Source organism: Centropristis striata, chromosome 18 (genome assembly GCF_030273125.1).
Source record: "Centropristis striata isolate RG_2023a ecotype Rhode Island chromosome 18, C.striata_1.0, whole genome shotgun sequence".
Classification (NCBI taxonomy): Eukaryota; Metazoa; Chordata; class Actinopteri; order Perciformes; family Serranidae; genus Centropristis; species Centropristis striata.
Genome location: NC_081534.1, coordinates 16,400,326 through 16,415,424, shown reverse-complemented (window position 1 = coordinate 16,415,424; position 15,099 = coordinate 16,400,326). Strand labels below are relative to the sequence as shown.

Sequence of the window (15,099 nt, the reverse complement as noted above, 5' to 3'; positions counted from 1 at the left end):
CAGCAGTCTCTCCCAGCTGCAGAGCTGGAGTCTGCAAATTGCTAGTAGGCTAACAGTTAGGCTAACAGTTAGCTCTGTAGCAGTACAGTGTGTATGTGCTGCTGCCGCAGGAGGTGTTCACTTAGCGATCTCTGTTTGTTTACAACAAGCACCGGATACTCTGTGCACAGTTAGCGATGCCGGTTAATTAAAGACCGCTATGTTTAAGATCAGCGGAGATGCTGTGAATAATTATTAGCCATGCTGCTTTGTTTTGATCAGCTGCTGATGTTGTGCACAGTAAGCTAAGCGATTACACAACGATGGAAAACTATACGTCACCTCCGGAGTCTCGTAAATCCGCCTGGGGGCCTTTTTGTAATGGAGACACGCAGAGGGAGCGGATATTTGAGAGGGCGTGGCCTGAGACTTTATTTTAACTTTTATAAATTTTAGTTTTAGTTTCAATTTGTGGAAGAATAAGTTTATTAAAGGCTCATGCCTACATCATGCATATAAAGAGTTATAATAAAACATTTCAAAATGCATGTGCAACTCGGTTAAATAAAGTCTGTTGGTCCAGTCACATATTGTGTTATTGTAGTTTTCTTAAAATCCCGTCTCGTTCTCGTGAACCCAATATCGTGTCTCATCTCATCTCGTCTCGTGAGCTGAGAGTATCCTCACACCCCTAGTAAGCAGTGTTTCCCCTAGACTTTTTTTCAGCAGCGGTGCTGCTGTGTCCGTGGCCATGACCAGTGTTGCCAACTGCTATTGGCTGTCCAAAAGTCGCTAGAAGTTGCTAAATGATGTCATCGCCTAATTTTCATAATTTACCATGTGCCTGTAATTGTAATGGACGCTGTAAGAGAAAGGAATAATGTTGTGGGGAAGACAAAAAGTGAGAAAAAAACCCTAAATATGTTTAGAACTGCAAGTGCACTGTCTTCTGTCACAATTTCAACCCTCCTCCTTAATCCGGCTTCAGGACCAGCTAAAGTGACCCAAAAGAGACACTGACTGTAAACCAGCTAGTGGCGATTTCGCGCATGCACCATTTGCAGACTGGACACTAAGGGGTTAACATTCCCTCCGGCTCTGTGACTGCAGCTGGGAGAGACTGCTGGGGGAGGACTGTGCCAATTCGACTCGTTCTTACTCCTCTTAACGAGCTGCTGGCGCCCGCAGCTCGTTAAGAGGAGTAAGAACGAGTCTCACTTTTTCTCCAGTAATACCAGAAAAAGTCGCTCGATTTGTTGCTAGTCGCTTTTTTGAAAAATAGTTGCTAGGGGGCTCTGAAAGGTCTCTAAATCTAGCGACAAAGTCGTAAAGTTGGCAACACTGCCTCTCACTGCTACGCTGTTACGTTGACGTCATGTTACGTTACCTGCACTACTCGATATATAGACCGTGTATAAGATTGAACATTAACCTTTACGCTGATGCCTAAAAGGGTCCGACAGGATTTGATGAGCTCGTTGATGACTCAAAACAAGTCGAAAATAACGTTGTGTGTGCGAGTAGAAATCACACCACAATGATCATGTGAGTACACAACTCAACAAAATATATAACAGGTCTAGTTACTTTGAAACATTTTACTGCTGAAACATAACATTAAAATCAGTTTCAGCGATAATGTGCAATTAAAAAACACATTTTGCAAGTGAAACGATGATGCTACAATAGAAAAGATTGAGGAGAGCCATTGTTCCATTCTTTAAGAAAAACCTGACATTACCTACAACTGGAAGGTTTAATTGCAGCTCATTTTCTGAGCCCAGCATGGCACTAACTATATCAACCTTTCATATATTTGTCTGTTTCCACTCTGCTCTGTGTGGAGTGGGTAGAAAATTAATTCCCATTTCATGGATAGGCATAAAGAAATACAGATTGCACCCGACTGTGGTATTACAAAAGCTCCGAAATGAATGAATTTTGGCTGCAATGTGGTCCTTTCTTTTGTATTATGCTTCTTCCCGCTACTATAATAGCTTTTCTTAACAGTAATGATCTCAATGATGCACCACACAGAGAAACAATAGAAAAGACATCCTGTGCTTGGATAGCTATAACCTGAAATGGATACAAAGTTAGATTTTTGCATAAATATACAGTAGTGTTAGGAGCCAAGAGAGACATCTGATGTAGAAGAGCCTGCCAATAATAATATACCTGCCAACCAAGGTGCACAAGCAGGAGTTTATATACAGTAGTGTTCAAAATAATAGCAGTCCAATGTGACTAACCAGATTAATCCAGGTTTTTAGTATATTTTTTATTGCTACATGGCAAACAAGGTACCAGTAGGTGCAGTAGATTCTCAGAAGACCAACAAGAGCCAGCATTCGTGACATGCACGCTCTTAAGGCTGTGCAATTAGGCAGTTAGTTGAAAGGGGGTGTGTTAAAAAAAATAGCAGTGTCTGCCGTTGACTTTACAAACTCAAAACTATTTTGTACAAACTTTTTTGTTTCTAGGATTTATCAATCCTGTGATCACTAAACTTATTTAGTAATTCACATCTGTGTGGCATGGAGTCAACCAACTTGTGGCACCTTTCAGCTGTTATTCCACTCCAAGATTCTTTAACAACATTACACAATTAATTTACATTTCTTGGTTTTGCTTCAAAAACAGCATTTTTGATGTCACCCCACAAGTTCTCAATTGGATTAAGGTCCGGGGATTGGGCTGGCCACTCCATAACATCAATGTTGTTGGTTTGGAACCAAGATTTTGCTTGTTTACTAGTGTGTTTGGGCTCATTGTCTTGTTGAAACACCCATTTCAAGGGCATGTCCTCTTCAGCATAAGGCAACATGACCTCTTCAAGTATTCTGACATATGCAAACTGATCCATGATCCCTGGTATGTGATAAATAGGCCCAACACCATAGTAGGAGAAACATGCCCATATCATGATGCTTCACTGTCTTCACTGTCTACTGTGGCTTGAATTCAGAGTTTGGGGCTCGTCTCACAAACTGTCTGCGGCCCTTGGACCCAAAAAGAACAATTTTACTCTCATCAGTCCACAAAATGTTCCTCCATTTCTCTTTAGGCCAGTTGATGTGTTCTTTGGCAAATTGTAACCTTAACAGAGGGACTTTGCGGGGGATTCTTGTAAATAGATTAGCTTCACACAGACGCAGCACTTACAGGTAACTCCAGACTGTCTTTGATCATCCTGGAGCTGATCATTGGCTGAGCCTTTGCCATTCTGCTTATTCTTCCATCCATTTTGATGGTTGAACAGCCTATAATTGTTTGCACCTCTTTATAAGTTTTCCCATCTCCAATCAACTTTTTAATCAAAGTACGCTGTTCTTCTGAACAATGTCGTGAATGACCCATTTTCCTCAGGCTTTCAAAGAGAAATGCATGTTCAACAAGTGCTGGCCTTATCCTTAAATGGGAGCCACCTGATTCACACCTGTTTTGTCACAAAATTGATGACCTCACTGATTGAATGCCACACTGCTATCTTTTTGAACACACCTCTTTCAACTAATTGCCCAATTGCACAGCCTTAAGAGCGTGCATATCATGAATGCTGGGTCTTGTTGGTTTTCTGAGAATCTACTGCACCTCCTGGTACCTTGTTTGCCATGTAGCAATAAAAAAATATACTAAAAACCTGGATTAATCTGGTTAGTCACATTGGACTGCTATTATTTGGAACACTACTGTATATAAACTCCTGCTTGTGCACCTTGGTTGGCAGGTATATTATTATTGGCAGGCTCTTTTACATCAGATGTCTCTCTTGGCTCCTGTGTGTTGAGCTGAGCGAGCAGAGGGATACAGAGTCATCTGAAGATGAATAATCCATAAAAAGCTCTGCTGGCCAGCACTCCCTCCCCTATATTTCTCGGCCTTCTCACCCCGCTGCTTTCTCACTTCTTCCCCCCCCCTTTCTCACTCTGTTTTCTCTCCTCCGGCATTTTATATGACCCATCTCTGTGTATTACTGTCACCCTGACCAAGCCAGTTGGAGAAGGTTACCCGCCAAGCACAAGCCTTTTTTATTTTCTCTGTGTATAGACAGACACATGCACTGTAGGGAGACAGGTGTGGGCTGTGGTATTTAAATCTGCCGTGGGTGTGTTTTTTAACGTCTGGGCCTTGACACGGTCGAGCAAAAGGCAGGTGTGGGCGTCTGCCTTGCTGACATTATTTCCCAATCTTACTTCAAATATCTTGTTTGCTGCTGGCTGAAGGCTACACACCAGTTTCTATTCAGACAGGGATTAATGGGGATAATTGAACCAGACATAAAAACATGCACTTTGTGAGCCTTGAGGTCAGCTCCCGGGTCAGCTGGAACTGCTCTCACGTACCTCTTCTTGAATAACAGGAATAGCCTGAGCACACAGTGAAGTAAAGTGCATTATCTATTATAGAGGACTGGGGCTCTACTAGTGTGTCCATTAAAGCCAAAGAGGTCTAACGTATGTGTCTATGTATTAATATCAGAGCTGACAATAGCTGGGTCTTTCACTGTTTTAGTTAACCTGATGGTTATTTTCTTGACCAGGTCCCATGAGCCCAAGATGTTGCCTTCAGGATGTATTGTTTTTTAATTTCTTTTTTGTCCGTATTCACTGAATTATTACACAAGACAAGTAAAGTGGGAAATTATTACATTTCAGAAGCAAAGACAAGTGATTTTTCAAAAAGTCGGATTTAAACGATCAATCAGTTAGTGAAACTGTTGATGATTATTTTTGTGGAAATGTATTAATCAGCTTATTGTTTACACTCTAGTTAATATTAAAAGGGGCACCGTTGAAAAAGAGCATGCAAGCACAGCAAAATATGCCTGGATAAATAAAGTTTAAAATGCAAATGAGCTGTAGGAGAGCTCTTAGCTGTGAGTCACCTGTTATTGTTGGTGGGAAAAATGAATGGGATTTATACTGCCGGAAAAAGGAGGCTTGTCTCCTTTCCTCCCCTCTCCTCATTTCTCCTCCTGTCCTCTCCCCTCCTCTTTTCCCTTCTGTTCCTCTCCTCTCCTCTCCTCTCCTCTCCTCTCCTCTCCTCTCCTCTCCTCTCCACACATCACACCAGAAGTCTCCCTGGGACATCTCCCCAGGCTGTTTTCTCTCAGATCCTCCCTGAACACAGCTGCTTTGCTCTCACTCTCATACACACTAGAAAAACACACACATACACACACACGCCTCAAATATAGACAGAAGGAATAATATGCATAATGATTTACACAAACACTCAAATACTACCTGCAGTGCTCACACACTACACTAGCTCTCTCTCTCTCCTCTCTTGCCTTATCCCATTGTTGAATTCTGTTTTCTTCCCTTTGTTGTGTTGCATATCATTAAACTTTCCACTCATGCCTTTTGAAGCCTTTTCCTTTTCATGTCATGCATTCTTGCTCTTATCGGTGCCATCATCAAATAATTGCCTCCCAAAGCGTGGCCGACACTCTGCTGGGTGAAGGCAGCAAGGTTCAAGTTTGGACCTCTGCAATACTTTTTGTATTCCTTTTTAAATAAAGTAAATATATTTTGCAGAAATTTCTAGTTACCTTTCAATCAGCTCCTCTAAATTTATGCCAAATTCTTGCAAATGTATGCTCTTACATCTATGCTACAAATATTAGTCATAGTATTTGGGATTGACATTGGACAGAGATGATATTTGATTATGAGTCGATAGGGAAATTAACTCGCCAGGCAGAAGACGGACAGCAGCTCTGATCCCAACCACATAGACAATAAAGTCCATCTCTGTGTCAGTCTCTGTGTGGCACCAATAACCTGAAGGGTGAATTTCAAAACAAAGGCATACATTCAAAATAACGATATGTACTGATATTTTCACTTTGCATTAATGACATTGTATCGTTCATAATTGAAGGTATATATCGTGATGAGTGATCAGCTGTTTCCAAGCTGACATGAAAGAACAAAGCCCAACTGAATCCAATTACTGAAGACTTCACTCAATTTTCTCTTGTGGGTGGCAAAAGTTGTCCAATTAGCAATCTTTTTTGTTGTTGTAGTTTTTTCTCAATTTAGCACCCAATCTCTACTTCTTCTCTCAAAGTACGTTAATGCAGCTTTGTTTATTCGCTCTAAACCAGGTGATGAAACGCCCTTGGTTTGCATTTTCTTTATTGCGTAATTTCTAAATTTTGTTTCAAAATTTGCCTCGACTTTAATGGAAACACTGCTAATCACAGCCGCATCACCATCGATACAATTGTTTGAACATAGCCTCCTCACGGCACACTGACTGTTCGATCAACTGGCTGTTTTTTAACACGTACACATTCCTTGAAACCTGACAAGATGGATTGCAATCTTGTAATCATGCTATTCTCGGGATGACGCGAATCCAGCTGCCTTGCAAAGTTAGGTTACTGAGGCATGGAGGAATTAAAATCAGCTCTATTTCTGATGTTGGTAGAGAGCTGGGCAGCCTCCTTTCAACTGGACGACTCTTTGTGATGATCTGAAGGTCACATTCTGCTTTCTGATGAATAATGCACAAGTTGAAAGGGCTGACAGGATTGGGTTTCACTGGAGTTTCATGTGACAAATATAATTGACTGATTGATTTAGATAAATACTGCTACCTTGCTCTTTGCAGGTGTTGATGCTAATTAGGTCATATGTAGACTGCAGAGTGATAGAAATAGGTTCTTTCACTTTGCTGCTCTTTTGGAGCTCTATGTGGTGTTCCCTCGGAAAGGAAATTTCCCAGGGGACCAAGAACCTTTAGAGGAACTCAGAACTTCACCTGCATATTGACCGGAGGATACAAAACTAATTTAAATGCTCTATAATAGATCCAGGTGCTGAAAAAACTCTCTGGAGGTACTGTCCAGTGTTTGAAGAACTGTTGAGCAGTCTGTAAGGCTAAATGTGAACGATTTGTCAAACACTTACTCTGCCGCTGCCAAATACAATAAATAAATTGTGTAGAGCTCTGTTTACAATCCAAGAAACAAGAACTGAAGTTTGTTTTTTAATTCAGTGCAGTCTTTGGCAGACTTTCCACATATTTAGCAAACTGATCAATTGTAAGTAAAGAAGGAAGACATCAGAAGGGCAAGTCTTATTGTTGTTACTGATATGTAATGAGATTTCCGGACAGCATATGGGGGCGTTTGTGTATGATAATTTCCTTGTCAAGAGGGGCCTTTTGATGTGATAACTACCTGTGTCTGTCAGAAGTCTCTCTCGGTTCCTATCATCACGGCCCTGTTCTCCCCAGTGACCACCAAGCACAAAGGTTTCTGTAATGCGAGCGAAGAAGACAGAGAGCGGAGCAGAGTTGAGAGGGAATGAATGATAACGCAGGACACAAGCTATTATTCATGGGAAATGATAAACAGATATGATTTCTGGAAGGAAAGCAGCCAGAGACAGGCAAGGACAGGACACCGGAAAAGACAAATTATTGTTATCAAACATCTGCCCCACTCTCTATTTTTCAGGGTTGTCCAAATTTTGTAGTGACTGTCTTCTGCATTTTAAGGGGGAAAAGATCGTTTTTTGAAGCGGTATAATTTTGTTCCCCACTCCCCTTGTCTGCCTTTTGTTAATTGACGTCCATTACAAGGTGGAAAATCTAACTTTGTATCCATTTCAGGTTATAGCTATCCAAGCACAGGATGTCTTCTCTATTTTTTCTCTGTGTAGTGCATCGTTGAGATCATTACTGTTAAGAAAAGCTAGTATAAGTAAGAAGTATAATACAAAAGAAAGGACCACATTGCAGCCAAAATTCATTCATTTCGGAGCTTTTGTACCGAAATAACGAAAACTAGAATTGAAAAAACATTTTCGTTAAAAACGATAACTAACTGAAACTGTATTGTGTGGTTACAAAACTAACTAAAATTACAGTGAAAATGTCCCTCGTTTTCGTCTTTGTCAACTTTTTTCATACATAAACCTTTTGGTTGATATGAAACCTATTTCATCTATTGGTTTTATGACTTAATAAACTTATTGGGGCTGAGATGGATCAGACAAAGGAAATAAAGTCAACATTTATTGTGACCTTATTGAATCTCACACCCAACAAATATCCCATTACAAAAAAACTAAAACTAACACTAAAATTAATAAAAACTAAACTAAAACTAAGCAGTTTCCCAAAAATAAAAATGAATTAAAACTAGCAAACTCACTCTAAAAACTCATTAAAACTAACTGAATTTGAAAACGAAATTAAAACTAAAACTAATGAAAAATCCAAAACTATTATAACTTTGGTCCATCAACAGAAAATTATTCAGCAATAGAGCCTGATCGATATGGGATTTTTGAGACAGATGCTGATACTGCTTTTAGAGGGGTAGAATAAATCGATAACCGTTATAGTAATTTTTGGAGCTGGAATTAATATATAGACCCTGTTTGGATGGATTGTACACCGATTTTTCACCAGTCTGCAAATTTACCCAGAGGGCTACATTCTCAAACATAAAACTTTATTAAATAATATTTAACACTGTTATACTTCTACATTATACAAATAGTGGATTCCATTGTCATCCAATTCTATAAATGATAACTGAGAAAATAAAGAATAAATAGGAATTAAATAAATAGCTAAATAAATGTCGTTACCGTTCAGTCAATTGTTGACTACTTAAAAAAGTTTCCATAACATCATATATCGGACAGCATATGCACCAAAATCGGCCGATAATACTAGTCAACCAATGTATCTGTTGGGCTCTAATCAGCAACTATTATTATATATTTTCAAGCAAAAAAGCCAAATATTCTCTGATTCCAGCTTCTTAAATGCAAGAATTTGATAGTCTTACAATATTATAAAGAGAATATTTGGGGGTTTTGGACTATTGGTTGAACAGAACAAGATGTTTGAACAAGTCACCTTAAACTCTGGCAAATTTGAACGACCATTTTCCACCAATTTTTGTTCAATCAATTGATTCATTAAGAACATAAGTTGCAAAATGAATTAGTAATGACATTAATGGTCAGTTGCAACACTGCAATTGATGTTTTAGAATAGTACTTGTGCAAAAAATATGCTCTATTTCACTTTCACAAATGAAAAAATAACATGAAAAAGTCACAGTGTTTTAGGAGTAAAACAGAATAAAAGGTGAATAAAAAAAACTGAATTTAAACTGTGTATAACAGGTCTGCAGCTTACAATTATTGAGTTCAAACCTGCCCAAATGAACTTCACCAAGCAGAAAAACAAACCAGACTCAGTTTTACCGAAATCGCTGATGTAAAAACGCTTAATGATTGTTATCTTTACTCTATTTAACTTCTTAAAAGAACGAAAATGATATCTCCAGCATGCCAACCAAATTGTAACAAGATTTTTTCATGCCTTTTTACAGGGACGATGGGAAGGAGGGTCTTAAGTTCTACACTAACCCGTCCTACTTCTTTGACCTGTGGAGAGAGAAGATGCTGCAGGACACAGAGGACAAGAGAAAGGAGAGGCGGAAACAGAAGGTATGTCTCAACTATCACAAGCACCGGGTCCTGGCAGCACACAGCACATTTCACTTTCTCTTCATGCAACAATTGAGGACTGAGCTGATTCGATAGCTACAATACATGGAGGTGTTTTTGAGTCCATCTACACCGGGTTAGAGAGCGAACAAGAGGTTTCCTGTAGTCTCCACAGGTACAGGTCGATGGGTCCTGCTTGAGTAAACGGACAGGGTGATTCGCTGATAGATTCACGGGCCCGGCTTCACAGTCGCAGGCATTAATTAGCCACCACTCATAGATTAATCAAATCTTCCTCCAGTCAACCCTCTTAGTTATTACTTGTGTAATCATTACATCTAATTAATGGGAGCATCTGCTGTTCACTTGCCCCCGCACCGTGTGGAATCTTTCTGCTTCCTCACACACACACACACACACACACCCACACACACACACACACACACACACACACACACACAGACACACACACACATACAAATGAAACACAGTGGAAACTTCTTAATATAATGATCATATCAGCTGATGTGAAATTGATCAACATAGACGAATAATTGACAGATTTTTTTTCTTTATTTCTAATGCAGATTACTAGCTAAATTTGTATATTAACTACATAAATACAAACTAGTGAAATAGACGGAAAAATATTTTTGGACTGTTTGAAGATACACTATTGTTTTTACAGCAAATTCAACCACTGTACTGTTCATAATTTTAAAAAAATATATCATACAGTACAGTGGGCCATGTCATGAGAACCAATACTTTGGTACCAAGTCAAAGCTTTTATTCTGAAAACATAACGGTGCAAATTTTAAGCTCACCTACCCACTTTTCGCTTGTGCACAGGATGACGCAAGCTTTGTACGCTACATCATTTTAGGAGACTGAACCAAATTTCCCCTTAATCCCAACAGAACACCACAGTTACATTTAACAACTAATAAAGCAGTTAAATATAATGGTAGCCCATGTAACAAGTTAACAGAGTGCTAAGTTGTCATTACAGCATTCTTTCTGCTCTAAACTTTGTGGAAAAAAAGGCTATTAACTGACAGCAAAATGGAGTTTATGGATGCAACCACGGTTCTATGAATTCTTCAGGACCGCCAGAGACAGAGATGAACAAGGATTACATCTAATGTACATTATCATCCAGGTATTTTATGCCGTCCCTGGCAGTCAGGAAGAATGAAATGGAATTTATTGTTTTGTTTGAATCATGGTATGGCATTGCTGGTATTTTGATCAACTTTTAAACTTCTGGAATTGTGAAATTCCTAAGGCCAGTTTTAATGAAAGTATAAGTTACTATAGTTAAAATTATAGGTGGGTGTTCTGACATTTTCCTACTTTAAAAAATAAAATAATCTGTAGGCTATTGATGATAAACTGGTAGCAGATTGTGAAAATACACCTTAAAGCAGAGTATCATGGTAGTTAAAGAAATAGAGAAGATAAAGAAGAGGAGATTTTCCTATTTGTTGTATGAAAAAACGAAAATGAACACTGTAAGTGGACTACTTGATTACTATAAGCAAATTATGTGAATAGCATTTCTGTTGGAATGATTCTGGCCGGAGCTTCACATCCATAGAAATCATCACCGTGACTGTCATCACTATAAGCAGTTCCCACTATAAAAGACCTCTTGCACATCTATAGAAAGCCCGTCTCTCACATCAAATGCACAGCTTTAACCCCCCTACTCATAACCGAGGGGTTTCCCACCCTCTGCATCAGGAGCTCTAATCAGCACCAGCTTGCATTTCCCTGCGTGGGAAGCAAGGCGTGCTCCACATTTTGCCCCCTTGCAGTCAATCAATGCTTATTACAGTCATAGTCAATGAGGAATAAGGAGAGTGATTTTCCACTGAGGGTTCATGTGAAAGAGGAGGATGTAATTTGTCGGTTATGAGGTTTTTAATGATTGTGGGAATGGGCGCAGAGAGGACAGAGGCCGAGTTTTGCCGAGAATTAGTGGAGGAGGATGTAAAATTAATGGCATTTGTTGTTTTTTAGATTTACATTCATTACCTTATGAGAGCGTAATAAACATACATGGATTGTTTTTTAAAGTGTGAGCTCATTTGCAGCAGCCGACAGACTTTATTTACTTCAGAGGGTTAGGTTGATACGGCCGCTCATAGCCGAGGCTCATTCTGATTATTTCATTCTAATTAAAGCCCCGGGTGGGCTCAGCTAGTAAAGCCGTGTTCATTTCCCTCTTCGCCACACTGGCAGTTAGACAGACCCCATGGAACGGCCTAGAGGACATTCACACGGGGAGCAGGATGGATTAGAGGAATTACGCACACATATTTGTTGGTTTGTGTAACCATCGTGGTGGATAAATGGTCTGAAGGAGGATCAGGGTAAATACAGTGTGGAAACGATATGTGTGTGTGTTTATGGAAAGCATGCAGAATCAGCTGTTTGGAAAAAGGATGGAAAATGAAAGTTACACACACACACACTCATGGGTGAAATTTAGTGTGTAAATCATTGATAGATTTACAGCTCATCACTTAGCTCATTGAATGGGTCTGCCACATCGTCTCACTGTAACACTGTTCATCATTTGTGTGTGGTGGTTTATTATGCCTACTTTCTGTACTCCACCTTAATATCTCAGCAGAAAAATTATTCTCTGCTTCTAAACTACTAAATTTTTTTTATAATGAGACACACAGAGGCATAGGATTGCACAGACAAATGCTTAAAGAGATCTAAATCGGCCGTGATTCACCGTGCAGCTGCAGTGTCCAGGACCTGACGGGCTGAACCTCCTGTCAGTCAGTGTGACGCTATCTGAGATTGGTTGCCAACACATTTTGTTCCGTGACAGACATTGTTCCAGCTCTGCCTCACTTTCTCTGTCCTCCCAAGCGTCTGACTCTTTCTCTCCAGCTCTTCTTACTTTTTTCTCTGCAACTTTAAAGCATTAGTTACGGCAGAAAGGACATCGGGCAACACTAAAAGTAAAGTAAAAATGAAAATAAAAGGAGGAAAGGAATACAAACACAGCCTCAAGGATTGCTCATGTAGGACATAAATAATCAAAGGAGATCCAGACAACAAGTTCCTGACTCCTTTTTATAAATAGAGATCATGATCCTGTCTTTAGGGAACTAGCTTTGTGTAGCTGAGTCTTTAAAAGTTTTTTTTGTAGATACAGCAGCACCTCTTTTATCCACTGAAGCAGGAAAAAGGGGGTTTGGATGCCTTCCAGTGAGCGGCAGAAGTAATTGATTTCAGCTGGTGTACAGGGAGACACAGTTCGCGGGTTTAGGTCAAAGTTTCTTCTTCCACCACAGAGGAAAGACAACAAATCAAATATTCTAGCCAAGAGTGTTGAAGGAGCAGATCGAATGACTCGGTGAGCGAAGTGTCGACGAGGCATTCATGACAGACACACGTACAGTATAAAACCTCTTCTTCTGAATTATTTGAGAGATTCGTGTTCCTAAAATAGGTCCAGTTTGCAAGCATCCTTCTCCTCGTGGATTTATATCGTACATCACAGAAACTAGATCTCCATTATGAGGATTAAAATGCTTTATCACCTACTTCATCTTGTTCAATCACCAGCCGTTTTCTTACTGCACCACATCGCTAATAGTGGCTCTAAAGCCACATTCACACACAAACTAGACTTCACACATGCACACAAAGATTAGCAGCTAGTGATAAATGAAAGCAGCACAGGGCAGAGAGAAGGGAAAAGAAGCCTACAGTGTCCTAATCTCATTAGCTCCTGTGTTAGCCTCACCCTCAGTGGATTAGCAGCAGACTATGTGCTGAGCCAGTCAGAGGGAGTGGGAGGAAAGTCCCAGGGACTGAGGGGAGAAGAGAGAGAAAGAAAGCATTGCTGCTTCTCTTTGAGATCAGTGTTTGAGTCCACTCTACATCGAGGTTTGTCTCTCGCCACTGGATCCCCTGTGGAGGAGCCCCTTTGGCTCTGCCTCTGCTACTCCCGACTCATTATAGCACTCACAGACACAAGCAGCTGGAAACGCCTTATCATCATAATTGGAATATATTGACATTAAAATTTGGGGGAAGTTGGGAAATATTTTCTGGATTTGTTAAATAAAATACTGCTGCCAGTCCTCTTTAAAACCAGACTTAGATTAAATTACTCAGATTTAAATGATTGCTGATTGACGGTCGAACGTGTATAAAGTTTTTCCCACATTGTCAGAGGTGACTGACCTCAGTTAAATAACAGAATGTCAAAGAATCAAATGACCACAAGAATTACATTTGTAATGCCAATATCTGATGTATGCTATGAAACCAGTCAATAATATAACCAGAATTTCTGTTTACATCATTATTAGATATGGAAGAGGATTAAGGCCAGGTAGGAGAAGAAAATAAGGACAGGACGGGGGAAAATTCATTATTCACTTTGAGAAAAAAGTTGAAATGATGAGAAAATCGCAATAGAAATGTGGAGAATAAACTCAACTTTTTGACTTCAATAAGTAGACTGCAATCAAACAACAAGACTTTCCTCAATAGGTCTTTTATATGTCAAAAATTTTAGACTACACCCTTAAATTGTGGTTATTGCTCATTGCAGTCTGCATAAATGTTCGGATAGAAAACAATGTTCCTCTGATGACTTATTGACACGGGAGCAACGAATCGGTGAATGTCTTTACCCCTTAACACAAAAAGTTGGCTTTATTCTCGTCATTTCAACTTTTTTTCTCGAACTGCATAATAAAACAATTACTCCTCTCATTATTTTTTTCTCCTAGCTGGCCCCAATCCCCCTAATTAGATGACAAAAACTAAAAAAAAAAAAATCATTATATATATACTCATTCGATGCATACAACATTTCCTTCTGCAGGCTTGTATGAAAGTTTTTAAGAGACAGGTGTGTCAGAAAAGTCCCTATCTAGGTACATGATAAAAAGGGGAGGCTATACTTTGTCTGATGCTCAGAAGAATTTTATCGAAAAAAAAAGTGCTTTGATTCTAACAGATGGTTTGTTACACAGAACGATCTGAGAAGCCATCACTGGAAACTGTTTGGAAAAGGGCAGACCCTTTCAAAAAGTACAGGTGATTGGATGAACCATCTGTCTACCACAGAAAAAGTCGTTCTTTACTCTTCATTCAAATAAGAAATACTCTCCACGCCTGATAGAACTGATGCGATTACAGCATCTACCCTAACCGTTTTAGGAGCCACATTGTTGTTCTGAACAAACAGTCACCTTTCTCTGTCATCATACACACCAAAACCACACTTCTAGCTGCCAGTAGCTCCTTATAGGATGCTGATTGATCCTTTCAGACACAACTGCATTACTTGAAGCCTGGCAAGATCGATTTTTCCTGCAATTCTTGTGTGATTTCATAATTGGGGGGTTGTTATTTGACAATGCACCATCAAGAGCATCAGCAATTTCCTTTATATCCAGCAAATATAAATACTTTAAAATGTACAGTGTTTCTGAATTTCATCACACACCAGAGCTACTCTGAAGACCATGAGACTACCACGGTACACTACCTAAAGTGTACAGATGCATCGTCCTGTGAAATGTAACTAACTAGAAAACATCCGACACATTGAACCGGACATTTAGTTAAAAAAAGGTCTTTGTCA

General features: G+C 39.5%; 1 protein-coding gene across 2 annotated transcripts in view; it reads left to right on the top strand.

Annotated features, from left to right (window-relative positions):
* The window catches only part of wasf1 (WASP family member 1), a 79,796-nt gene that overhangs the window by 46,366 nt on the left and 18,331 nt on the right, over positions 1-15,099 (top strand). For both annotated transcript variants that reach the window (XM_059355756.1, XM_059355757.1), the window contains exon 5: positions 9,350-9,467. In XM_059355756.1, the coding sequence (XP_059211739.1) occupies positions 9,350-9,467 (118 nt within the window). The remainder of the gene's footprint in view (positions 1-9,349; positions 9,468-15,099) is intronic.